The sequence below is a fragment of the Somniosus microcephalus genome, chromosome 31 (assembly GCF_052327205.1).
Source record: "Somniosus microcephalus isolate GS21.2 chromosome 31, FLI_Smic_1.0, whole genome shotgun sequence".
NCBI classification, from domain to species: Eukaryota; Metazoa; Chordata; class Chondrichthyes; order Squaliformes; family Somniosidae; genus Somniosus; species Somniosus microcephalus.
The window spans coordinates 35,632,187-35,660,095 of NC_141017.1; the positions used below are offsets into that span (position 1 = coordinate 35,632,187).

The window sequence follows — 27,909 nt, forward strand, 5'->3', positions numbered from 1 at the left end:
TTTCCCTGTTATAAGTTTCTATCCTGTTTATATTCTCGATTGGAGAACAAAGATGTGTGGGACGTCTGGCTAGATTCGGTGAACACCTTGAAGGGGTGTTGGTAACCCTTGCCCTGTTGTTGGGAAATACTGTACCGTTGTCCCCTCTGTGTTAATAAATGTGTGATGTGGTGGCATTCGTGTTGCAACAGTGTTGTAACGTTGTGAAAATGCCAGCGTTGGTTACTTTTACTGGAAGCGCTTGATGCTTGTGCCAGATACCTGGTACTGCAAACTCCCCATCCCCCAGCATGAACATTGCTCACCTTGGCCAGCTCCAAAATCATAAAAGAATTCTGCACATTGGGGATCATAGTCATCGTAATCTCATCCCCTGGTTCAGGTGTCTCTCTCTTGAGCTTTGCCCTTGTGTGTTACTCTGAACCCTTTGATGCCTTGCTTTTGTCTCACATTCCTCCCCTGTATTGATTAGCAGGTAACTGGAGCTGTGCTTCTGAGCTCAGTTTCATTGGCATACTGAGCGGTCCCACCAGCACAGAGAGGGCAGTCAGCTTGGAGAGGTAGGTTGTTGGGATACTGTAGACTTGAAAGCAGCTGATTTGTTTTTTTTTAAAGTGTGGCGATAGGACCCATTTGGATTCAATTCTGCTTTCCGCTTTTAAGTACATCCCTGTGAACGGGGGGCGGGGGGGCCTTGCCCAGAACTTTGTCTCTGCTTTGCTGAAAAGGCTTCCAGTGAGTTCAGCGCTTGTTTGAAAATGGAACAGCGCCCCACTGGAACGCTGCCTGTGAGCTGCTCCGCACAACCACAATGAAGCGTCTTTGTGCCGAGCGACACAGATCCAAACAGCAAAGTTGCTGCGTGCAAATGGGAGGTGAGATAGTCTTGCTTTCACTCTGAGCTGCCCCCCCCCCCCCCCCAGTTTTGCCAGCGAGTGCCAGCAGCCCATTAAAAGAAATTGCTTCCGGAGACATCGCACCAGTTCGCAGTTTGAGCACGGCAGGGGTGAAGGAATTCTTAACACACCGTTACAGAATTGATGTTTCTGGTAAGTCACCAGCTCCTCAGCTTCTCTTGATTAGAACAGCGTTTCGCTTGCGAACTTCAAAGCTGCATTTCGGGACCAAGAGACGAATGTGATGCATGTTTGAGGTGCTGGCTGTTTATTGTCTGGCTGGGTTGATGCTCAATTTAAATAGGCAGGGATGACCGAAATGGAACGGCTGTCATTACACTTCGCAACGCAATGTCAAATCCAGAGACTTTTCCTGGAATTTCTCCGTTTTAAGACGAAGGGAGGATTGGCCTCTCATTTCAATCTGTGAAATGCAAAAATCTTTACATCTCAACAGAAGGCTCCCATGAGCTGAAACAATGGGGCATTTTATTCCTCGAGTGATTTATTTTTTGTGCTCGAGAGTGTTGCTTGTTTCAGAATGGTGCGCTTACACAGGCTCGGTTGTCGGGTCTGTCGGGGCTTTTTTTTGATTGGTGTTGGTTAGATCAGGAGACTAAATGGTGCCAGCCGATCCGGCTGAGTGGGTAGGATCTGAACGTTTGCTCGCTTCTAAGCGTATGGCCGAGGTGGGCAATGAGCCGGGGACGCTGGAAGTCCCGACACAACTTGAGCCGCTTAATGGTAAAAGTGTACCATCCCCACCGACACCTGGGAATCCCTGGCCCAAGGCCGCACAAAGTGGAGGAGAAGCAGCCGGGAAGGCGCCAAACACCTCGAGTCTCTTTGCCGGGAGCAAGCGGAAGCCAAGCGGAAGGAGCGCACGTCAACCCAAGCACCCCACCCACCCGCCCCTTCAACCACCGTCTGCCCCCACCTGTGACAGAGACTGTAGGTCCCGCATCGGACTCATCAGTCACCTGCGAACTCATTTTTAATGTGGAAGCAAGTCATCCTCGGTTCCGAGGGACTGCCGAAGAAGAAGGTGGTACCAGGGATCAGGGACTTGGGTTACGTGGAGAGACTAGGGAAGCTGGGATTGTTCCCCGTAGAGCAGAGAAGGTTAAGGGGAGATTTAATAGAGGGGGTTTTGATGGAGTAAATGAGGAGAAACCGTTTCCAGTGGCAGGAGGGTCGGTAACCAGAGGACACAGATTGAAGGTGATTGGCAAAAGAACCTGAGGGGAGAGGAGAATTTTTTTTACTCCGAGACTTTGGTGTCCTTGTGCACCAGTCGCTGAAGGTAAGCATGCAGGTGCAGCAGGCGGTTAAGAAGGCAAATGGTATGTTGGCCTTCGTAGCGAGAGGGTTTGAGTACAGGAACAAGGATGTCTTGCTGCAGTTGTACAGGGCCTTGGTGAGACCACACCTTGAGTATTGTGTGCAGTTTTGGTTGCCTTATCTGAGGAAGGATGTTCTTGCCATGGAGGGAGTGCAGCGAAGATTCACCAGGCTGATACCTGGGATGGCAGGAATGACGTTTGAGGAGAGATTGGGTCGATTGGGCTTGTACTCGCTGGAGTTTAGAAGAATGAGAGGGGATCTCATTGAAACTTATAAAATTCTAACAGGACTAGACAGACTAGATGCAGGAAGGATGTTCCCGATGGCGGAGGAGTCCAGAACCAGGGGTCACAGTCTAAGGATAAGGGGTAAGCCATTTAGGACTGAGATGAGGAATTTCTTCACCCAGAGAGTGGTGAACCTGTGGAATTCTCTACCACAGAAGGCAGTTGAGGCCAATTCATTAAATATATTCAAGAAGGAGTTGGATATATTTCTTAAGGCTAAGGGGATCAAGGGATATGGGGAGAAAGCAGGGACAGGGTACTGAATTTGGATGATCAGCCATGATCTCATTAAATGGCGGAGCAGGCTCGAGGGGCCGAATGGCCGACTCCTGCTCCTATCTTCTATGTTTCTACGTTGTTGCGATCTGGAACGCACTGCCTGGAAGGGCGCTGGAAGCAGATTCAATAGTAACTTTCAAAAAGGGAATTGAAGGGAAAAATTTACAGGGCTATGGGGAAAGAGCGGGGGAGTGGGACGAATTGGAGAGCTCCTTCAAAGAGCCGGCACAGGCACGATGGGCCGAATGGCCTCCTATGTGACGGGTGCAATACTTTCCATCTTCTAGCCATTTAATTCTTTTTAAAACTAACATGGAATTCTGAATGCTGAGATCAAACAGAGAGTGATGCTGTTATAGGTTCCTATTGTGGAGTTTGTTCTTTTTAAACAGTTTGAATGTTTGATGTGAACACTTGGGTTGTGGAATTTGCCCCCAGTATCGTTTGATGACTTGTAAGAGTCTCTTCAATGACATCAGTGTTGTCACCTCGGTTTGCAGTAAAGCATTTTGAGCTGTGTAACTTTAGGGTGAAATATTGCCTGCCACTGGTGTTGTTGGTATTAGTGGGACTGGTTTGACGGGGGTGAGCTAAGAACATCATAAAACCAAGTTAGCATTACAGCTAAATGGGTAATTTGCCTCCAGCCTCTTGATATTAGTGAGTTAAATAAACAGGTTTCTTGGTGCTTTGTAACAATGCTGTTCCTTCTCTTCCCGCATCGCCAACAGCCTCTTGAACAAACTTGTTAACCGGTTTTTCAATTCACGGCTCCATTCCCACTCAGACCTCACCGTCCGCGGCCTCTTGCATTGTTCCACGGAAGCTCAGCGTAAGCTCGAGGAACAGCACCTCATCTTCCGAGTAGGCACTTTACAGCCTTCCGGACTCAATATTGAGTTCAACAATTTCAGATCATAACCTCAGCCCCTCTCATATTTTTATATATTTTTATCCACACTTTTGGTTTGTGCCTTTTCCTTTTTCTCTCTCCCACATGGCAGCTGTCTCTCACTCTGCCAGCGCATTTCACACTTCATCTAGAGCCGTCCTTTGTTTCTTTACCTGTCCTATTACCATCTCGTCTCGCCTTGAATATCTCTTAATGTCTCTTCACCTCTCCCAGACCTTCCCTTTTGTTCTTTCATCCCCTCCCCCATTTCCCAGCCCCCAAACTTGCCTTTTAATCTGTTTCATTTCCTGCTTTTTTTTCCTCAGTCCTGACGAAGGGTTTCGACCTGAAACGTTGACTCTATTTCTCTCTCCACGGATGTTGCCTGGCCTGCTGAGTTTCTCCAGTGTTTTCTGTTGTTAACAGGAGAATGGCTTTGAATATTTATAAGTAACCCCCCCCCCCCCCCCCCCACAAAATATAAGAACTATACAAAGTACAGTGCTCCCCCTTTCTGCTCCTGAACTGCGTGGTGTATCTGGTCGGTTGGTGTCTGCCCGCACCCACTGTTCTACCGGGTTAAGTGATCTGCTGTTGAAGGTTCTTTCTAAATCAGTGTAAAAGTGGAAAGACGTGTTGCTTTTGGATTCTGGAGTGGCTGTTCCAGCCGATTACTTTTTCATTTAGGTGCACGGCATAAACATTGCAACAACACGGAACCAGGCCTTTCGACCCAACCAGTCAGTGTTGGTGTTTCTGTTCCACGTGAGCAGCAATCCTAATCCCGCTCTGTTCCCATATCCCTTTCTTCCCCTTTCCTTCAACTTCCTATCCAGCCCCTGTTCTTAAATGTTGACCTGGTCTCTGCTTTAATGATAGACTCCGGTAATACGCACCACAGCCTAAAAACCCCTTGTGTACAAAAAAAGTGTTTCTGCCGCTCTCTGCCCCAAAGCGCTTGCCTTTTAACCTTCAATCATGGACTCCGGATGGGCAGTTTAGAAACATAGAAGATAGGAGCAGGAGTAGGCCATTCGGCCCCTCGAGCCTGCTCCACCATTCAATGCAATCATGGCTGATCATCCAAATTCAGTACCCTGTCCCTGCCTTCTCCCCATATCCCTTGATCCCTTTAGCCTTAAGAAATATATTGCGCTATTGAACGCTATCCTTTCTAAAGATCACGTGTAGTTTGCACCACCATCCCCAAGTAAGGACAGGGGAATAACCTCAGGTGGAAGTTTAGAGAAGAGCATCTGAAGTTCCTCTCCATCCTCCCAAACACAGTTGAGCAAAACCCATGTAATAATCTTCATTACACAACGCTTAAAGGAAAGAAAGACTTACATTTCTACAGCGTCTTTCACAAGTGGAGTCGCTGTTGTAATGTGGGAAACGCGGCAGCCAATCTGCACACAGCAAGCTCCCACACACAGCAATGTGATGACGACCGGATCACCTGCTTTCGTGATGTTGGTTGAGGGATTAAATATTGGCCCCAGGACACCGGGGAGAACGCCCCTGCTTTTCAGTGCCGTGGGATCTTTTTATGTCCACCTGACGGGGCCTCGGTTGAACGCCTCATCCGAAAGAGGGCGCCTCCGACAGTGCAGCACTCCCTCAGTACTGGCCCTGGGAGTGTCAGCCTGGATTTTAGGTTGAATCCACAACCTTGAGAGTCAGAGGCCAGAGTGCTACCCACGGAGCCACGGCTGACACCTTTAGGGTAAGGACAATATTGGGGAATTCAACTAGTATCAGGACTAAAGCAATAATGTTTCAAAGGGTGCAAGACCATTTCTGCCTAGGCATAATTCTACAGCTATTGGTGCCCATCAGTTAAAGGAGATAGCTAATACTTTATTGCAAAATGTCTTTCCTCGGTCAAGATCAGTGTTTTAGGTAGGTTATGATAAGGAAAGCAATTGCACAATGCAGTCGGGTTTGTGCATTCTAGTCAAGCATGTAGCATTCACACTGTGGCCTTGATTTTTACTGGAGGGGGGTGCACTCTGGATGGGTGTCGGTGCGGGGCAGGAGGGAAACCCTCCACGGAGGGCTCAGCGCGAGGTCCCAGGGCCATTTTAACTCCTGGGCCTCATTTTAAATAAGATCGGGCAGCCTCCCTCCTGAAAGCGGCAAGCCTGACTTCAGGTCCGGGGAAATCGGGGTCCCAAAGGAACGGCCCTCGGCACCGAGAGGGAGAGGCAAGGCCCGAGGATCCTCGCGGGGGGGGCCGTGATTCGGGGCTGTCTGGTTTGACACCGGGTCTGTCCTCCCCGCTGGAATCACGTCATGGGGACAGGACTTTGGAGTTCAGAGCTGGCACTCGGCCCACTCGGAAATCGGCGACGGTGAAATGGCACCGGGTGGGAACGAAGAGACCCCCCTGTACAGTGAGTCGACTCGGCCCAATCTTAACCCCTCCCGGGCATCAATTTCGCCGGGCGAGCGGGGGCTGGGGGTGGGTGTTAAAATCGAGGCCTGTGTACAGGATGCACAAAGTGCCACTTACAGCTTCTCTCGGCCGTGTACGCTGTTGATTCCTGAATCTGTTTGTTGTAGGTACTTTACACAAGACGGCCACGCCGGCCACTGTTAGCCTATTTCCAGATTAATTGAGTCTCGCTTATTTCCAATGTTACTCGAGCTGGTAACCCTAATGTTAACCTGGTTAACTAGCAGCTGCTCTGATAACCGATTGCCGGTTAGCGTTAACAGTATCGAAGCCGAATCGTTGCTTTTGGTAAAAAATGTCTCTGTTGGACAGTCCCGTTGTTAATTACGTTGAATTTTTTTTTAACAGGCGATCTCTGGACAGGATGCGCAATGTGGCCAGTTGCAGTGTATCCCTGGGATCTCTGGGATTGATGCAACTCTTTGGGATTTCCTGGACCTGGAGTATTGCTGCTAGCTTTGGCATCTATCTAGGAAGTGGGGGATGGAGGTTTATTCGAATAGTGTTAAAAACTGCGCCGAGAGATCTCTTGTAAGTTGCACTGTGTGATTTCACTGAGGGGTGTGAGCGCCTTTCTGTATTCGTGTCTGATTGACAGTATTGCATAGCCTCCTATTTCTCTTTTACAGAACACGTACGTTGGGTGTCCTTTCCCAGAACTGATTTGTATTTGTTCTGTCATGTTTACTTTGTTCCCTCGTCAGTAGTCCGCCCCCCTCCCAGCTCCTCTAATTGTAATCATAAAATCATACAGCACAGAAGGAGGCCATTCGGCCCATCGCGCCTGTTGTCCCGGGCTCTCGGAAAGAACTCTCCAATTAGTCCCCCTGCTCTTCCCTCCCCCGCCCCATAGCTCTTCAAAATTGTTCCTTGTCCTTTTCCTAATCTTGTTGTGACATTTTAAAATGTTCCACATCAGCTGTTGTCGTGGTCTATCTGATTCAAGATTCCTAGATTAAATTATAGGCACTTTTTGCACCTTGACCATGTTGCTCCCTAACTAAGAGTGATAAATTCAATCAGCTTTGGAGAGAGGATTCTTTCATTGTATTGGTTTTGATTGGATTTAGACTTGGTAAAAGGACCATGTCCCAAACCGATACAGTACTCTGTACTAAATATTTGGAAAGCAAATTTGAGCTACTAACTCCTTTTGCTGTAGAAATTCTTTACTTAATTCCATTGGGGAGTTATCCTCAATTTGATTTTTTTTGTACCAGCTTGGAACAGATCAGCACGTGCGCAGGACCGGTAACCCCACCTTGAGTGTTAATTATCCATAAACTTGAGGTCATCCAAAACTCGGCTGCCCGTGTCCTAACTCGCACCAAGTCCGGTTCGCCCATCTCCCCTGTGCTCGCTGACCTACATTGGCTCCCAGTTAAGCAACGCCTCGATTTCAAAATTCTCATCCTTGTTTTCAAATCCCTTCATGGCCCTCGCCCCTCCCTGTCTCTGTAATCTCCTCCAGCCCCACAACCCCCCGAGATATCTGCGCTCCTCTAATTCTGGCCTCTTGAGCATCTCCGATTTTAATCGCTCCACCATTGGCGGCCGTGCCTTCAACTGCCGAGACCCTAAGCTCTGGAATCCCTCCCTAATCCTCTCCGCCTCTCTACCTCTCTTTCCTCTTTCAAGACGCTCCTTAAAACCTACCACTTTGACCGCGCTTTTGTTCATCTGCCCTAATATCTCCTTATGTGGCTCGGTGTCAAGTTTTACTTTACAATGCGCCTGTGAAGCTTTTGGGATGTTTTACTATGTTAAAGGTGCTATATAAATACAAGTTGTAGTTGTCTTATTTTATATTTTTAAAACCTCAAGGTGGGGTCACTGGTCCTGTGCATGTGCTTAAATTAAACTTAGAGACAGGTCATCTAACTAATCCCAAGAGTTTGACTCAACCTTTGACACTCTCTCTCTCTCTTTAGGTCTATCCCCAGGTCCTACAACTCACTGTGGCTGTAGACAAACACACCGCCATTGTGCAGAGCTGTCATTTTAATGGGCCCCTTGCTGTGGTATTAACCTTTCCCTATTGATCCGACGGCATTCCTGTAAAAGGAACAGTCTGTTCATTGCTGTTAACTCCGTTCTGATGATAAATAGCCAGTGCAGGGTGATTATCTCTTCAAAACAACAGCCGCAGCAATTAAAAAAAACTGGTACCCCTCCTCAGAATGCATGCTGTTCAATACTTTATTGAAGTTCGTGTTGACCAAGTGGTTAAATTTGCTGTAGGATTAGAAGGGTTGACAGGGTTGTGATATATTGCAGTGAATCAGCATTAATTATAGGATGTTTCACAACTCTTAAGTTTTGTAATCGTCCCAAGAACTTTGCACTCCCCCAGCTCCGGCCTCTTGCATGTTCCCCCACATTCTTCGTTGACGGCCGTGCCTTCAGCCATGTAGACCCTAAGTTCTGGAATTCCCTCCCTCAACCTCTCCGCCTCTCTCTCCTCCTTTAAGACGCTCCTTAAAACCGACCTCTTTGACCAAGCTTTTGGTCAGCTGTCCGAATATCTTCATTTTTTGACTGGGTCAGCTGTGGCTTAGTGGGTAGCACCCTCGCCTCGGAGTCAGAAGGTTGTGGGTTCAAGTCCCCACTCCAGAAACTTGAGCACAAAAATCTAGGCTAACACTCCCAGTGCAGTGCTGAGGGAGCGTCTTTCGGATGAAACATAGAAGATAGGAGCAGGAGTCGGCCATTCGGCCCCTCGAGCCTGCTCCGCCATTCAATGAGATCATGGCTGATCATCCAAATTCAGTACCCTGTTCCTGCCTTTTCTCCATATCCCTTGATCCCTTTAGCCTTAAGAAATATATCTAACTCCTTCTTGAATATATTTAATGAATTGGCCTCTACTGCCTTCTGTGGTAGAGAATTCCACAGGTTCACCACTCTCTGGGTGAAGAAACTCCTCCTCATCTCTGTCCTAAATAGCTTACCCCTTATCCTTAGACTGTGACCCCTGGTTCTGGACTCCCCGACCATCGGGAACATCCTTCCTGCATCTAGTCCTGTTAGAATTTTATAAGTTTCAATGAGATCCCCTCTCATTCTTCTAAACTCTAGCGAACATAAGCCTAATCGACCCAATCTCTCTTCATACGTCATTCCTGCCATCCCAGGTGTCAGCCTGGTGAATCTTCGCTTCACTCCCTCCATGGCAAGAACATCCTTCCTCAGATAAGGCGACGTTAAACCGAGGCCCCGTCTCAGGTGGACGTAAAAGATCCCACGGCCACTACTGGAAGAGCAGGGGAGTTTTCCCTGGTGTCCTGTTATCCCTCAATCAACAGAACAAAAACAGATGATCTGGTCATTATCACATTGCTGTTTGTGGGAGCTTGCTGTGTGCAAATTGGCTGCCGCGTTTCCCACATTACAACAGTGACTGCACTTCAAATAGTACTTCATTGGCTGTAAAGCGCTTTGAGACGTCCGGTGGTCGTGAAAGGCGCTATAGAAATGCAAGTCTTTCTTTCGGTATCAATCGTTTAACGAAGCAAAAGCTAAACTGCCCGAATTCTGCCGACGTTGCTGCTTTTAAACCTGGCTGAATCAAGTGTAGGTTGGGCCGAGTTCCCTCCTCCTGTGCCTCTTGTACCGTATTGCTGTGCATATATATATATAATATACATACAGGAAACTCTTTGGTATTCGGCATCGACGGGACCAGCTTGTTGCCGGTTGATCAAAAACTTCGGATGACGGGGAGGGTTACCTACCGAGGCTATTTTTAACAAAGAAAAATAAAAAAAATCAAGAAATGTGCAGTACACAGTAATTGGGTACTCACCTACAGAATGTTGTGTTAAATGGATGGTGGAAGATGCTTGATTAAGTACAGTACTGCCAGTTAAGGGTAATGCAATGCAGTGACTACCAGCAGCGTGGGAGACACACAGTACCCCTGTAAAATGGCGGATCAGAAGAGACTCCCGGCAGCGCGGGAGAGTCAGACTCCTGTTACAGGGGTATTGAGGTGTTCCGACTTCCGACAGCGCCAAGAAGCCGAGTAGTGGCAGTTTGGAGAACTATCCCCACTGACTAACTCAACCACCGCGGGAGACTCGGACTCGGCAACATTGCCAGTTATTGAGGTGTTGTTTTCGGAGTGAGAATTTTGCTGGTTAATAGATAATTCCAGATATTTAGGTGCCATTTAAACGAGATTTTCCTGTATATGATAACATGGGCACGTTACGCTGCATCCGAGACAGACTCTTGTCGGTGCGGCCCAAAGCCAGCATTGTGCTGTCATTTATATTTTAGAATTCTCTCTTTTTTTCCCCTTTCTCCTCGACAGTTTAAAAGGTTGCCTGAAGTCAAGTTAATTAGGAACGATCTCCGAGTCTGCCCGTTCTTGCACTGACGAGTACCGGCGGTGAGCAGCATAGTGCAGCTGCAGGAAGCTCGCTAACCACGCAATTCAGCCTCTAAATGGCCCTGTGGGACAGCCCCCTCTGAAGCATCAGTTTCTTGACTCCTTTGTAATTGAGAGTAAAGGAAACTGCGACACCCGGTTAGTGCACAGGGTCCCACAAGCAGCAAGTGCGAGGAACGGCCAGTTAATCTGGTTTTATTGGTGCTGCTCGAAGGAGGAATGGTGGCGAGGGGTGACCTGATGGAGGTCTTTAAAATTATGAAAGGTTTTGATAGAGTGGATACAGAGAGAGTGTTTCCACTTGTGGGGAAGAGCAAAACTAGAGGCCGTCAATATAAGATGGTCACCAAGAAATCCAATAGGGAATTCAGAAGAATCTTTACCCAGAGAGTGGTGAGAATGTGGAACTCGCTGCCACAGGGAGTGGTTGAGGTGAATAGTATAGAGGCATTTAAGGGGAAGCTAGATAAACATATGAGGGTGAAAGGAATAGAGGGTTATGCAGATAGAATTAGATGAGGAAAGATGGGAGGAGGCTCGAGTGGAGCATAAACACCGGCATGGACTGGTTGGGCCGAATGGCCTGTTTCTGTGCTGTAATTCTCTGAGAACTCGCTGATCATATTCGGATAGTACAGATGGCGCTTTCATGTCCGCCTCACCAGGGAGACGGAGCCTTGGTTTGAACATCTCTGAAAGAGGCCACCTTCGACAATGCAGTACTGCATCGAAGGGACACCCTGAGCTTAGACATTGCCTCAGCTGGTTAAAGCGTCAAGACGCCATTATTCACTGCAAAAATGCTCCCCAAAATCAAAAATCATCATGCAAATGGTAGTAGAAATCTGGAACTCTGGCGGTTGCAAATTTTAAAACTGAGATTGATAGATTTTTGATAGGGTATTGAGGGATACGGGACCAAGTCAGGTAGATGGAGTTCAGATACAGATCAGCCATGATCTAATTGAACGGTGGAACAGGCTCAAGGGGCTGAATGGCCTCCTCCTCTTCCTATGTTGTACCCCTGTGATTTACACGGTAAGCATGCAGGTGCAGCAGGTGGTTAAGAAGGCAAATGGTATGTTGGCCTTTGTAGCGAGAGGGTTTGAGTACAGGAACAAGGATGTCTTGCTGCAGTTGTACAGGGCCTTGGTGAGACCACATCTTGAATATTGTGTGCAGTTTTGGTCACCTTCTCTGAGGAAGGATGTTCTTGCCATGGAAGATTCGCCAGGCTGATACCTGGGATGGCAGGAATGACGTATGAGGAGAGATTGGGTCGATTGGGCTTATACTCGCTGGAGTTTAGAAGAATGAGAGGGGATCTCATTGAAACTTATAAAATTCTAACAGGACTAGACAGACTAGATGCAGGAAGGATGTTCCCGATGGCCGGGGAGTCCAGAACCAGGGGTCACAGTCTAAGGATAAGGGGTAAGCCATTTAGGACAGAGATGAGGAGGAATTTCTTCACCCAGAGAGTGGTGAACCTGTGGAATTCTCTACCACAGAAGACAGTAGAGGCCAATTCATTAAATATATTCAAGAAGGAGTTGGATATATTTCTTAAGGCTAAAGGGATCAAGGGATATGGGGAGAAAGCAGGGACAGGGTACTGAATTTGGATGATCAGCCATGATCGCATTGAATGGCGGAGCAGGCTCGAGGGGCCGAATGGCCTACTCCTGCTCCTATCTTCTATGTTACTAAAATCAGGACTTTTTGCACTCTGTGTGGTGAGGATTATTAGTGCATCAATTTTTACCTCCAACCTAAAATGAAGAAAGATTTTAAGTATTCTCCTAGTGGGATAAGGCAGCTGGCTTTAATAATGTAAACTCGGGGGCTGCTGCCCAGATGTTGCTCTCTCACATATAAAAACGCCTCTGGTTACAGTCGTCCCTCTGCACTTTCCTGCGCTGTACTTTACCATCCACCCAACCTCAAACTTCTTGAAAAGTCCTTTAACCACTGTCGTCAGTCGTGCCCTGCACCAAGTCCCGCCCACCCATCACCCCTGTGCTCTGACCAACATTGGCTCCTAGTTCCACCACTGCCTCAAACTCTCATCCTCATGTTCAAATCCCTCCATGGCCTCGGCCCCTCCCTATCTCTGTAGCCGCCACCAGCCCTTCAAGAACTCTGCGTTTCTCCACCTTTGGCCTCTTGCACATCCCCAACACCCATTGCCCCGCCATTGGCGGCCGTGCCTTCAGCTGTCTAAGCTCCAAGTTCTGGAGTTCCCTCCCTAAACCTCTCTGTCTCTCCTCTTTTGAGACCCTCCTTCAGAAGTACCTCTTTCACCAAGGTTTCAGCCGCCCCTCCTAACATCTCCTTTTTTGGCTCGGTTTCATTTTTTATCTGATAACGCTCCTGTGAAGCGTCTTCATAGAATCATAGAAATTTATGGCACAGATCGAGGCCTTTCGGCCCATTGTGTCCGTGCCGGCCGAAAAAGAGCTATTCAGCCCAATCCCACTTTCCAGCTCTTGGTCCGTAGCCCTGCAGGTTACGGCACTTCAAGTGCATATCCAAGTACTTTTTAAATGTGATGGTGGGTTTCTGCCTCTACCACCCTTTCAGGCAGTGAGTTCCAGACCCCCACCACCCTCTGGGTGAAAAATTCTCTCCTCAACTCCCCTCTAATCCTTCCACCAATTACTTTAAATCTGTGTCCCCTGGTTATTGACCCCTCTGCTAAGGGAAATAGGTCCTTCCTATCCACTCTATCGAGGCTCCTTGGGACCTTTTCCTACGTTAAAGACGCTATATAAATGCAGATTGTTGCTGAAGTGTGTCTTCTAGCTGGGACACCTAAATCTGTGCGAGCTAGGTTCGATAGGTCGGTCTTTGGAACGGTTTGTTCACCGGGTAAGTTCAGCAGCCAGGCGTTGGAAAGGTCTTGTAGAAAAACTGTAATTAAAAGTCTAATCTGGTCAATGGCAGCTTGCCAAAGGAAGCTTATGAGCAGGAAACAACTTTTTTAAAATTAATAAGCTTAGTGGCCTTTTCCAATGAGGGGGGCGCGGGTTCCGACCAAAGGCTACGCGAGTTCATGCCAACTGGAGTTTACGCGGCCGTGCGTCCCCTCCTAAAGGCTCGTGAAATGCGAGCCATTATTGTTGGGCGGCAAGCTGTGGGTTTAAGTGCAGCGCTGAGCAAAGTTTCCTGGCCCATCACCAGACAACCCTGTGCCAGCGTTGCTCAAACGAAACGGCATCGCTTATAACATTGTTTCAGGTTATTAAGAGTGGCTTGTGGTGAGTGGCTGCCTTATCACTGCCGTACAGTCTGCATGGAGGAAACTGTAACTTTATTAAGAAACTTTGGTGAAGGGCCGAGGTTAGAAAGAGCAGAAGATCATCGCTTGTATTCCCTCGTGGATAGAAGATTGAGGGGTAATCTGATCGAAATGTTAAACGGATTTGATGGGGTAGATACTAAAGAACTATTTCCTCTGATTGGGGGAAATTGAGGAAAAGGCGGCATAATCTTAAAATTAGAGCCAGGCCATTCACAAGTGAAGGCAGGAAGCACTTTTCCACACCGAGGTTGGTAGAACTCTTTCCCCCCCGCCACCTCCAAAAAAGACTGGGGCAGTAGGAGTTTTCAAGACTGAGATCGATTGATTTTTGTTGGTTAAGGGATATGAAACTAAGGCAGATAAGTTAAAGTGCAGATCAGCCATGATCTAATTGCATGGCGGAGCAGGCTCGAGGGGGTTGAATGGCCTCCTCCAGCTCCATATCATCCTCGGCAATGGTCCGAGACTAGGAATTGAACTTGGGTCCTCCTGATCTCTGTGGCTCAGTACAGACAGCAGCCGAGCCAGGATGCAGGGAAAAGGAACAGCGTGCCGGTGGGATTTATACCTGTGTGTCGGCCGTGGCTCAGTGGGCAGCTCTCTCGCCTCTTGAGTCAGAAGGTTGTGGGTTCAAGTCCCACTCCAGGGACTTGAGCGCAAAAATCTAGACTGACACTCCCAGTGCAGTGCTGAGGGAGCACCATCTTTTGGATGAGCCGTTAAACCAAGGCCCCGTCTGCCCCCTCTCGACATAAAAGATCCTGTGGCACCATTTCGAAGAAGAGCAGGGGGAGTTATTCCTGGTGTCCTGGGCCCAATATTTATCCCTCAATCAACATCACTAAAACAGATGATCTGGCCATTACCACATTGCTATTTGTGGGAGCTTGCTGTGCGCAAACTGGCTGCCGCATTTCCAACATTACAACAGTGACTACACTTCAAAAAAGTATTTCATTGACTGTAAAGCATTTTGGAACATCCTGAAGGTGCTGTAGAAATGCAAATTATTTTTAAGTGTCCCTTTATAAAGTGACAGTGAAAGATTGGCATCAGAAACCAGGGTTATCTATCAGGGAATTCTCAACAGGTTCAAACTACAGATCATGTTTCTGACTCGAGCACCCGTCTTGGTTCTTGGTGATTTCGCGAGTTCCAAAGAGAATGCAATCAGAACAAAATTAATGTCCTGTGATTTTTTTTTTCCTCCTTGGCAGCGGCCTGTTACTGCTGCTGCGGGTTAAGTTAGCCGTGAGGAAACACCAGCGAGAGGACAACACCATCCCGAAGATCTTTCAGGAGACGGTGAGGAGACACCCGGATAAAGTGGCCCTCATTTACGAAGGAGTCGACGAGAAGTGGACCTTCCGGGAGCTCGACGAGTACTCCAATGCGGTGGGCAACTTCCTGCACGAGCAGGGCTATCGGCCGGGTGATGTCATCGCGCTGTTCATGGAGAGCAGGCCCGAGTACGTTGGCTTGTGGCTCGGCATGGCGAAGATCGGAGTGGAGGGCGCCCTGCTCAACTTCAACCTTCGTCAGGACGCGCTTACTCACTGCCTGTCCGTGTCAGGAGCCAAAGCTATTATCTTTGGAGCAGAGATGAGCGATGGTGAGTCAGCATCTGTATGCAGTTAAAAAGAAAGAACTTGTATTTCCAGAGCCTTTCACATTCTTGGAACAACACTGACGTAATAAAGACTCACTACGCACTTGGTTGAACATAAAGCAAGGCTTTAAACGACTTGTAACAAAACATGGAGGTCTAGTTAGTAGTCACTAGCTTCCTGTTTCCAGATTGTCTCTGGCCAAGTTGGGCCCACGCCCGAGTATTTATACTCCTCGGACGGTGCCCTCAGCTGGCTGTCCAGTAGTACTTCCTGAGTTACTTCTTGTAGAAGTTGCGATTTATGACAAACACTTTCCAGACAATTCATTACATTTTTTTTCAAGGTGCAGTCGCTGTTATTTAGGCAAACGCTGAAGCCAATTTGTGCACAGCAAGCAGCAATGAGATAATTGACTGTTTTAGTGAATGTTAGTTAAGGAAAAATGTTGGCCGGGGAGAACGCTCCTGGTCTCCTGCCAAATAGTGGCCGCGGGATCTTTTACTTCAGTCCAGGAGATTCTGAATGCTGAAAGGGCGGTGGAGCAGATTCAGTAGTAACTTTTCAAAAGGGAATTGGATATATGCTTGCAAAGGAAAAAGTTGCAGGGCTATGGAGAGTAGGACTAAATAGAGAGCTCTTTCAAAGAGCTGGCACAGGCACAATGGGGGAGAAATTGGGTGAGTAGCGCCACCTGTTAGCGCCTAAAGAGGCAGTCAGTGGCTGTAGCGCCACTGGCTGCGTCTGCGGCGATATTCAGCAGGGGCGCTAATGGTGGCGTTAGACGTTTGCGCTGCGCCGCCACCGATGACGTCATCGGTGTGCGCAGCGCCCCATTCATGCCCTGTTCGCGATATTTGGTAGCGAACGCCGCATTTGCGCCGCTCGCTACCCGCGCCCGGTTCACGGGGCCTTACTGTGCCGGCAGCGGTGCAAGTTAAGGTGGAGGTGCGGGGCGGCCGCTTTTCCGGCAGCCGCCTGCCAGCACCTCCGTCCCCGGCCTCCCTGTTTCCCCCCTCCCCCCCCCCGGGCGGCATTGCCGGCTGTTTCCCGAGAGCCCGGCACTTCTCCTTGGTGCCGGGCTCATTTGCCGGCACTTGCGATCGGGGCTCGCGCTATTGCAGGCACCTCCCCCTTAACAGTGGGAGGAAGGCCTGCAGTGCCGCAGCGTGCACGCTGCGGCACGTTGCGCTGCGATAATCAGTTTCAGCGCCCTAAGAGGGACGCGGAGCGCCTCGAGCCTCGCCCCGTGTCCCTCGAGGGGCAATGAAACTGAATATCTGGCGATCGGTATCACTCCGATCGCTGCGCTAAATCCTGCGCTTCGCCGACTTTTGCGCCACCTTGGCGCCCCAACCCAATTTCTAGGCCAATGGGCCGATTGGCCTCCTCCTGTGCTGTGTCATTTTAGGACACAAATCTGTGAAGTTTGATCTTCATACATGGGAGGGGGGGGGGGGGTGGTGTTAATGAAAGATGGCATCTCCTGACTCCCCAAAGCCTTTCCACCATCTACAAGGCACAAGTCAGGAGTGTGATGGAATACTCTCCACTTGCCTGGATGAGTGCAGCTCCAACAACACTCAAGCAGCTCGACACCATCCAGGACAAAGCAGCCTGCTTGATTGGCACCCCATCCACCACCTTAAACATTCACTCCCTCCACCACCGGCGCACCGTGGCTGCAGTGCGCACCATCTACAAGATGCACTGACAGCAACTCGCCAAGGCTTCTTCGGCAGCACCTCCCAAACCCGCGACCTCTACCACCTAGAAGGACAAGGGCAGCAGGCGCACGGGGAACACCACCACCTCCGAGTTCCCCTCCAAGTCACACACCATCCTGACTTGGAAATATATCGGCCGTTCCTTCATCGTCGCTGGGTCAAAATCCTGGAACTCGCTCCCACAGTGCTGTTAGGGAGGACCTTCACCACATGGACTGCAACGGTTCAAGACGGCGGCTCACCATCACCGTCTCAAGGGCAATTAGGGATAGGCAATAAATGCCGGCCTTGCCAGCGACGCCCACATCCCATAAGCGAATTTAAAAAAAAACTTCTCGGGTGTTTCCAGATGTGCGCTATTTCTGTACAGGCGGTATTTTCAATCTCTCTCGGACCTGTCCTGTCGCGGAATGTCGCAGCAATTTAAAGTGCGCTGCCCTTTGAAGCACCGCGAAGGTAAAGCACTAAACCCGGCGTATCTGCAACGTGTAGAAGAACTGACTTGTTGCTGGCGGAGCTGCAGCTGATTTGTTTTATGCCTGTGCTTGTATTCCAGCCCTGTTGGAAGTGAACGGATTCCTGGGGAAAAACGTTCGGCGGTTCTGCAGTGGGAGCTGGGATCCGAGTAAAGTTGCAGCTGCCACAGAACACCTGGACCCTCTGCTCGGCGCGGCCTCCAAATTCGCCCCCTCTCCTCCTCCGGCCATAGGATTCATGGGTGATTATTTTAATGCAGCATTATTTCCCGAATGTAAATACTAATATTCTTTATAAAAAGCAAAATTCTGCGGATGCTGGAAATCTGAAATATAAAACAGGAAATGCTGGGAACACTCAGCAGGTCAGGCAGCATCTGTGGAGAGAGTTAACATGTCAGGTCGATGACTCTGGAGCCAGTTTTCCCACTGACGTGATGCAGCCCTACCCTCGGCAGTATTTGCTACAAGTGGAGATGCCTTTAGTTGCTGTAATGTACTGTTGTGATGTTGGCGGTAGATAACGGGCTGCTGGAAGCCAGCTCCTTGGCGTGTAACTACCCTCGGGGTCTGGTGTTCCTTATACTGCGACCTTCCTATGAACAATGCTAGCCTAGTTCATCAAAAAACAGGCCGATGATATACAACAACAATAACAACTTCTATTTATGTAGCGCATTTAACAGGAGTGTTCCCCAAAACAAAATTTGACACCGAGCCACATAAGGAGATATTAGGGCAGATGACCAAAAGCTCGGTCAAAGAGGTTGGTTTTAAGGAGCGACTTAAAGGAGGTAGAGAGGCGGAGAGGTTTAGGGAGGGAATTCCAGAGCTTAGGGCCCAGGCAGCTGAAGGCACGGCCGCCAATGGTCAAGTGATTAAAATCAGGGAGGCTCAAGAGGGCAGAATTCGAGGAGCACAGATATCTCGGGGTTGGGGGTGGGGGTGAAGCTGGAGAAGATTACAGAGATAGGGAGGTGCGAGGCCCATGGAGGGATTTGAAAACAGGGATGAGAACTTTAAAATCGAGGCGTTGCTTAACCGGGAACCAATGTAGGTCAGCGAGCACAGGAGGTGAGTGGTGAACGGGACTTGGTGTGACTTAGGACAGTGTTTGTTAAGTTTCTTGGGGGATGTAATGTTTTAACTGTACAAGTTTACTGTAAGGCCTAATGTGTTTAGTTTATCTATAACTGGGAAATTACAACCCAGCGATGCTTCAATAATTCTTAATTTATTATTGGATAACTGGCCACAGTGGTCAGTAAACTCCTTGGACACATTAAACCTACGAGTGTGCAAGTCTCTCCTTACGAGACACTGTACCAGTCTTCAATGTATTAATGTCACTCTGATGCTATTCAGCAGATTCATATGTTAATTGGCCAGTTAACAAGACACTGTTTCATTTATTACAAAGCTGCAGCACTGATCTTTTATAGAGCAGGAACTGAATAGCATTATCGTGTGTATGTGTGTGTGTGTGTGTGTGTAGACTTGAATAATGGCGCCGCCTCTGAATGTGAGTCTGAAAAACAGCATTGTGTTTGTGTGCGTGAGAAAGGGCTTATGCACCAGTGTCGCTGTGTGTATGGCTGGATCTGTACATCGCTTACTTGTGCATGAGTGAGGATCTGGATGGCGATATCTTGCACACAAGTGCGTGTTTTCACGCCTGGATCTGCCCAGCAACAACAATAACAACTTGCATTTATACAGCGCCTTTAATGGAATAACACGTTTCAAGGTGCTTCACTGGAGGGTTTCCAAACAAAATTTAACACAGAACCACGTAGGGAGATATTAGGACAGGTGACCGGAGTATTGTGTACAGTTTTGGTCTCCTTACCTAAGGAAGGATATACTTGCCATAGAGGGAGTGCAACGAAGGTTCACCAGACTGATTCCTGGGATGGGGGGATTGTCCTATGAGGAGAGATTGAGTAGACTGGGCCTATATTCTCTAGAGTTTAGAAGAATGAGAGGTGATCTCATTGAAACATACAAGATTCTTACAGGGCTTGATAGGGTAGATGCAGGGAGGATGTTTCCCCTGGCTGGGGAGTCTAGAACCAGGGGTCACAGTCTCAGAATAAGGGGTCGGCCATTTAGGACTGAGATGAGGAGAAATTTCTTCACTCAGAGGGTGGTGAATCTTTGGAATTCTCCGCCCCAGCGGGCTGTGGAGGCTCAGTCGTTGAGTATATTCTAGACAGAGACCGATAGATTTTTGGATATTAAGGGAATCAAGGGATATGGGGATAGTGCAGGAAAGTGGAGTTAAGGTCGAAGATCAGCCATGATCTTATTGAATGGCGGAGCAGGCTCGAGGGGCCGAATGGCCGACTCCTGCTCCTATTTCTTACGTTCTTAAAGCTTAGTCAGAGGTAGGTTTTAAGGAGCATCTTCAAGGCGGTATGGAGGTTTAGGGAGGGAATTGCAGCGATTAGGGCCCAGATAGCTGAAGGCACGGCCGCCAATGGTGGAGCGATAAAAATCGGGGGATGCTCAAGAGGCCAGAATTGGAGGAGCGCCGAGATCTGAGCTTTTGCTTGCACAAACAAATCTATGCATGTACGCGATAGCAAAATACTGCAGATGCTGGAAATCCGAAATAACAGCAGAAAATGCTGGAAAAACTCAGCAGGCCAGGCAACATCCGTGGAGAGAAAATAGAGTCGACGTATTTAATTCCACAACGCATCCTGCCAAAACATTTCACACCTAATCTAGAGCCGTCTTTTGTCTCCACTAGTCCCATCACCATCTCGTCTGGTTTTGAATACCTCTTAATGTCTCTTCACTTCTTTTGTTCTCTCCCAGCCCGGCCTTTCGATCTATTTCATTTCCTTTCCAGTTTTGAAAAAGGGTTTCGACCCGAAACGTCGACTCTGTTTCTCTCTCCACAGATGTTGCTGGCCTGCTGAGTTTTTCCAGCATTTTCTGCTGTTATTATGCATATATGTGTACTTACTTTAGAACTTGCACACTATTGCAATTTTTCTGTTGCACTTTGAAAAAAAAAGTATAAATAAAGAAAGGCACCCACTTGCAATTAACAGAAAAACTCCCCAGGAACACGCTACGTAAGAGCCACAGTGTCTGCAGGCTCTTCGTTGTCTTTCTCACAAGAAAAGCTGGACTTTTGATCGCCACTCTAAATGGCAATTAAGCTTTGAATGAACTTACCCAATTTTACTGAGCATGAACAAGACTTTATCGCGTTAAGTGGACACGCACCTTGTACTTACCTCTGATTCAATCCCCCCCCCGAGCTCCTTTACCAGGCTAGGTGGTGCTGTGCCCTACAGTCCCACCCACCCACCCAAGGGCTCGAAAAGGTTGGGCTTATCTCCGCCCCATCCTGCCACCTCTCCTGGTGTATCTCCCGCTCCTCAGCCTGCGCCCTGGAATGCCCTTTCCTGCTCGTTGTGTAACCCCCCTTCCCAAGGTGTCCTTTTCCTGCCCCACCCTTAAACCCTCGTGCCGTAGCCACATTCCCAGCCATGGCCAACTCCGAGTTCTTCACGGCACTTTGCTTTTATCTTGGTAAAGCCACAGTAAGTGCTAGGAAGAACTTTAAAAGATATACAGGGTATGGTTGCCCAGTGGTTATGGAACTGGACGAACAGCCCAGAAGTTAGAATCATAGAATCTTACAGCACAGGAGGAGGCCATTCGGCCCGTCGTGCCTGTGCCGGCTCTTCGAAAGAGCTGTCCAATTTAATCCCGCACCCCAGCTTATTCCCCATAACCCTGCAAATTGGCCCTCGTCCTCTTCAAGTACACGTCCGATTGCCTTTTGAAGGTTCCTATGGAATCTGATTCCGCTGCCCTTTCAGGCAGAGCGTTCCAGGCCTTGGGCGTTAGGAGCTCAAATCCCAGCATGATGCGTTGTGGAATGAAATTCCGTAAATCTGGTCGTTTGTGGGCTTCCATTTCCCCGCACTCTCTTCCCTCTCCCCCCCCCACCCCGTGTCCCCCGTAAGCGCAGCCCATTCAGATTTTTGTGCCGGCGTGGCACCTACAATGTAAAAGCCGGTGAGCGGCCCGCACGGGACCTTGCAGATGACTGTGCAGGTTAGCGGGAAACATTACTCTCCACCAGAAAATGCGGGCCCGCGCCCTCAGCAGCGCCTCCTCCCGCCATCCCGCATCTAACAGAGAGAGGACAGCAGCAGAGCGTGCGGGTAATGCGCCGATCTATTAAAGGCCTTGCATGTAGCTCCTACAAGTATCGCGTCCCTTCCTGCAATGCTTTCCCCAGTCACGTTTGGCCGCTAAAACATCCCCCGTTTATGTAAACCAACATGTCGTCCAATTCATTGTGAACCATGCCAAGGAAGAAGATCGAGTTGATACGACAGAGACTTGCGCCGAGCGCGAGTCTGTCACACTGCAGGCATTGTGCTTTGGTTCTGGATGCAAAAACGATCTTCAAAAACAAACGAGCGAGTAAGCCAGCAATTTTATCCTGTGTTTTGCTAACCTGGAGCCTGAAATGTACAAACAAATGAACTGACCTCTAATTCGCTCCGGGATTTACAAGCAGCTACCATTACCTAGATTCCCAGTACTTGAGCAGTGACCTTAAAGCAATATGCCAGGTTAGAAGCTAAACATCACAACAGGACTTCAGAGCTCAAACTACCTATGAGAGAAACATAGAAACATAGAAGATAGGAGCAGGAGTAGGCCATTCGGCCCCTCGAGCCTGCTCCGCCATTTAATGAGATCATGGCTGTCATCCAAATTCAGTACCCTGTCCCTGCCTTCTCCCCATATCCCTTGATCCCTTTAGCCTCAAGAAATATATCTAACTCCTTCTTGAATATATTTAATAAGTTGGCCTCAACTGCACTGTGTGGCAGAGAATTCCACAGGTTCACCACTCTCTGGGTGAAGGGTGAAGAAATTCCTCCTCATATCAGTCCTAAATGGCTTACTTATCTTTAGACTGTGACCCCTGGTTCTGGACTCCCCCCGCCATCGGGAACATCCTTCCTGCATCTAGTCTGTCTAGTCCTGTTACAATTTTATAAGTTTCAATGAGATCCTCTCTCATTCTTCTAAACTCCAGATCCACTAGAGAGGGTGGGGTGCTCAGTGTGTGTATGTTTTCCTTTTATTTAAGCTTCTGAATTTACCCATAACACACAGGACAGCTCGGAGAGATCAGGAAATTGCCCTGTGCTTGTTTTTTTTTCCCACTTAGGCTGTTTGCTCAGCAGATTATGCTTATCAAGCCTTATCACGCTCTGAATCACATCCATAAACAGCAATTCACATGAGCAAGGGTGTACGCTCAAGATGCAACCTTCCACCTACTTCCTACTGCTGGGGGAATGGTAACCTTTGCCCCACTCGAGGAGCAAGTTTAAACTGAGTCACAGCATCGCCGCTGAGGCACAAGAGAGAATCCTGAACTAAACCTCCCCAGTCCCCACCCTCCACCCTAGCCTGAAGCTCCAGAGAGCATTGCCAGCATCTATCCACTTGTGCACAGAAATTCTCGCCCTTTGTTCAATGAGAAATAATCTGCGTTTATTTCTTTTTAAGAACCCTTTGTGCCAGGCTTATTGGGATGCCTCTTATATAAGAATATTCTTTGGTACTGGCAGAAATCACGAATCATAGAATCTTACAGCGCAGAAGGAGGCCATTCGGCCCATCGTGCCTGTGCCGGCTCTTTGAAAGAGCTCTCCAATTAGTCCCACTCCCCTTTGCTCTTTCCCCAAACCCTGCAAATTTTTTCCCTTTCAAGTATTTATCCAATTCCCCTTTTGAAAGTTACTGTTGAATCTGAAGGAAAAGAGATGGGGTTTTTTATTTAGTCACCTTGACTCCGTACCCCATGGCACTATTCAAAGAACAAGGTGTTCCTCCAGTGTCCTGGCCAACCAACCCCATCAAAAATAGATTAACCGATCGTTCAGCCTGCTGAGGTTTGTGGGATCTTGCTGTGTGCAAAATAGCTGCCGTGTTTGCGCGCACGGCAGTGACCACACTTTGAAGTAATTGGTTGTATATAAAGCACTGTAAGGTGTTCTGAGATGTGCTAAGTGCTGTATTAATGGAAGTCTTTTAGCCTCCCAGTGGCGTCCCACTCTCCCCTCTCTGGTGATGTAGCGAGGAGGAGGGGAGAACCGGAAACGAGTTAAACTTGTCCACCTCGTTTCTCTCCTCCTCCAGCCCGCCAGTTAATGAAGCGGTTCATCCAGATACCCATTGACTGAGACCCCCCGCTGCGGCACTGTGCTTCATCCTGAAAGTGAAGCTTTTCGGTAATATGTAAAAAGGGGCATGTTTTGAGCGCCCGCTGTTGCTGTTCAGACCTCAGACTGTGCTTAATGCAGGAGATGAGTGATGTAATCGAGGTTATTTTGGACATTATTGCGCCCTGTCAGATCTTGACATTAATAAAATCAAGCTCCGCGAGCAGCCGTATGCATTTGAGAATTGATTCATTTAACGTCGGCAAGATTGTCTCCTTAGTTTTTGATCTTTGTGTTTTGTGAGGGTATGAGTGGTTACTTTAGTGAAGTACTGTTCTAGAGAGCTGCCAATAACTGCAACAACCTGCATTTATATAGCGCCTTTAACGTAATAAAATGTCCCACGGCGTTATCAAAAAGAAAAACAAAATTTGACACCGAGCCACGTAAGATGTTGGGCAGATGACCAAAAGCTTGGTCAAAGAGGTAGGTTTTAAGTGGTGAGGGACTTGAGGGAGAGTTTTTTTTTTACCCGGGACGGATGCGGAAAGTACAGGAAACGTTTTTTTTATCCGGCACCGACGGGACCGGCGTGGTGCCGGTTGATCAAAAAGTCCGGATTACGGAGAGGTATACTTACCAAGGTACGAGAGCCCCGTACACGGCCACAGATCCAGGCGTCCCTGTTGCACGGCAACAGGTGCAGGAACCCCGGTTACACGGCCACTAATATGAAGTAAAACTTAACCTGAACCTACTCCTGAATTTTGCCGGTTAAGAGAGGTTTCCGGTTATTTAGGTGCCGGTAAAAAGTTTCCTGTAGTGGGTTTAGGAGGGGGAAGGGGAATATGGGTAGAGAGTGATTGCAAGGAAATGGTCGGAGATTATGGTTACAGAGGGACTAGCGAGGTCACGTGAGAGGATGAGCTCGAGGGCGTGGGTGTGTATATGGACGGGGGAGTTGACATGAAGGTAGAGATTAAGGGAGGAAAGGAGAGCAGTGAATGCAGAATAACTAGAAGAACATTTTGTGAGGTGGGGTGGTGGTGAAGAATTGTTAGAGGCAAACGATCATCAAACTGAGCCTGAGCTAATCAGTCAAACTCTGTTCATGGCAGACTTTACTTGGGGGCTTGGGAAAGTCATTTATCACACACCAGATGTCAGATGGCTTAAAAATAGCTGCTCTTCTGAAATTAGTCCGTTAACAATTGGATTCTTGCAAGCAGGCTGATTTGTTTTTTCCTCTCTGACTCTTCACATGACCAGCAAACGGTGCAATCTTCACGTAAAGCAATCCAATGAGACTACCGTATAACCGAAACGATGGTCAGGTCCGTTCAGGAGGGCCGCACAGAGAGAGAAAGAGAGCGTGAGCCCTTGAAATTAAAAAAAAAAAATGCTTCCTGCTTGTGAGCTCAAACATTTTGGCTCATCCGTGGTCGCGGCGGGACTTCTTTCAAATTTAAGAACCACTTGTTCCCTAAAAGGCCTGAAGCTGACCACATTTTTGGCCCGGCACTGGTTTTCTAGGAACAGGAGGAGGCCATTCAGCCCCTCCAGCCTGTTCTGGCATTCAGTTATAACATTAAGAAATAGGAGCAGGTGTAGGCCATGTGGCCCTTTGAGCCTGCTCCACCATTCAGTAAGATCATGTTACTTCGGCTCCACCTTCCCACCCGATCCCTTGATTCCTTTAGTATCCAAAAATCTATCGATCTCTGTCTTAAATATACTCAACGACTGAGCCTCCACAGGCCTCTGGGGTAGAGAATTCCAAAGATTCACCACCCTCTGAGTGAAGAAATTTCTCCTCATCTCAGTCCTAAATGGCCGACCCCTTATTCTGAGACTGTGACCCCTGGTTCTAGACTCCCCAGCCAGGGGAAACATCCTCCCTGCATCTACTCCATCAAGCCCTTTGAAACATATAAAATTCTTAATGCGATCACCTCTCATTCTTCTAAACTCTAGGGGTTATAGGCCTAGTCTCCACAATCTCTCCTTATAGGACAATTTCCCCCCCCCCCCCCCCCCCCCATCCCAGGGATCAGTCTAGTTGCACCGCCTCTAAGGCAAGTATATCCTTCCTTAGGTAAGGAGACTGAAACTGTACACAGTACTCCAGGTGTGGTCTCACCAGGGCCCTATATAATTGTAGTAATGGCTGATCTGTATCTTAACTCCATTTATCCGCCTTGGTTCTGTGACCCTGAATACCCTTGCCTAACAAGAATCTATCAATCTCAGTTTAGACATTTTCAATTAACCCCCCAGCCTCGATAGCTTTTTCGGGGGGAGAGTTTGCGATTTCCACTAACCCTTTGTGTGAAGAAGTGCTTCCTGACATCACCCCATGAACGGCCGGTTGTTTTCTACTGTACAGTGTAGCTCCACAAGGATGGTTCCAGGGATGGGAAGCTGCAGTTACGGGGAAAGAATTGAGATGCTGGGATTATATACAGGGACGGGTAAGGGGAGATTTAATAGAGGTTTTTTAAATTATGAAGAGACTTAATTGGATCGATTAGGAGAGTTTTCATAATACAGAGGGTTGTTGGAGCATGGAATTGACTTACGACAGGAAGTGGTGAAGGCAGAGACCATTAAATCTAAAAAGAGAAAATTGAATAAATGTTTGAAACTGAGGGAGATACAGGGCTATGGGGAGAGAGCGGGGCAGTGGGATTAGTTTGGAATTGATACGGGGCTATGGGGAGAGAGCGGGGCAGTGGGATTAGTTTTGAATTGATACAGGGCTATGGGGAGAGAGCGGGGCAGTGGGATTAGTTTGGGATTGATACAGGGCTATGGGGAGAGAGCGGGGCAGTGGGATTAGTTTGGGATTGATACAGGGCTGTGGGGAGAGAGCGGGGCAGTGCGATTAGTTTGGGATTGATACAGGGCTATGGGGAGGAGTGGGACAGTGGGATTAGTTTGGGATTGATACAAGGCTATGGGGAGAGTGGGGCAGTGGGATTAGTTTGGGATTGATACAGGGCTATGGGGAGAGAGCGGGGCAGTGGGATTAGTTTGGGATTGATGCAGGGCTATGGGGAGAGAGCGGGGCAGTGGGATTAGTTTGGGATTGATACAGGGCTGTGGGGAGAGAGCGGGGCAGTGGGATTAGTTTGGGATTGATACAGGGCTATGGGGAGAGTGGGGCAGTGGGATTAGTTTTGAATTGATACAGGGCTATGGGGAGAGAGTGGGGCAGTGGGATTAGTTTGGGATTGATACAGGGCTATGGGGAGAGAGCAGGGCAGTGGGATTAGTTTGGGATTGATACAGGGCTGTGGGGAGAGAGCGGGGGAGTGGGATTAGTTTGGGATTGATACAGGGCTATGGGGAGAGAGTGGGACTAGTTTGGGATTGATAAGGGCTATGGGGAGAGAGTGGGGCAGTGGGATTAGTTTGGGATTGATACAGGGCCATGGGGAGAGAGTGGGGCAGTGGGATTAGTTTGGGATTGATACAGGGCTATGGGGAGAGAGCGGGGCAGTGGGGTTAGTTTGGGATTGATACAGGGCTGTGGGGAGAGAGCGGGGGAGTGGGATTAGTTTGGGATTGATACAGGGCTATGGGGAGAGAGCGGGGCAGTGGGATTAGTTTGGGATTGATACAGGGCTGTGGGGAGAGAGCGGGGCAGTGGGATTAGTTTGGGATTGATACAGGGCTATGGGGAGGAGTGGGACAGTGGGATTAGTTTGGGATTGATACAAGGCTATGGGGAGAGTGGGGCAGTGGGATTAGTTTGGGATTGATACAGAGCTATGGGGAGAGAGAGCGGGGCAGTGGGATTAGTTTGGGATTGATACAGGGCTATGGGGAGAGAGCGGGACAGTGGGATTAGTTTGGGATTGATACAGGGCTATGGGGAGAGAGCGGGGCAGTGGGATTAGTTTGGGATTGATGCAGGGCTGTGGCGAGAGAGGGGCAGTGGGATTAGTTTGGGATTGAAACAGGGCTATGGGGAGAGAGTGGGACTAGTTTGGGATTGATAAGGGCTATGGGGAGAGAGTGGGGCAGTG

The 27,909-nt window shown here is 48.6% G+C and overlaps 1 protein-coding gene across 4 annotated transcripts in view; it reads left to right on the forward strand.

Annotated features, from left to right (window-relative positions):
* LOC147097735 (long-chain fatty acid transport protein 1-like) overlaps positions 1 to 27,909 on the forward strand; it is a 54,006-nt gene that overhangs the window by 2,894 nt on the left and 23,203 nt on the right. For 2 of the 4 annotated variants that reach the window (XM_085971781.1, XM_085971780.1), the window contains exons 2-4: positions 6,505 to 6,687; positions 15,071 to 15,465; positions 17,744 to 17,905. In XM_085971781.1, the coding sequence (XP_085827907.1) occupies positions 6,521 to 6,687; positions 15,071 to 15,465; positions 17,744 to 17,905 (724 nt within the window). In that variant the 5' untranslated portion in view covers positions 6,505 to 6,520. Of the gene's footprint in view, positions 1 to 407; positions 561 to 900; positions 1,050 to 6,504; positions 6,688 to 15,070; positions 15,466 to 17,743; positions 17,906 to 27,909 lie in introns of those variants that run through there. The other 2 variants (XM_085971782.1, XM_085971779.1) reach the window with 2 other exon arrangements.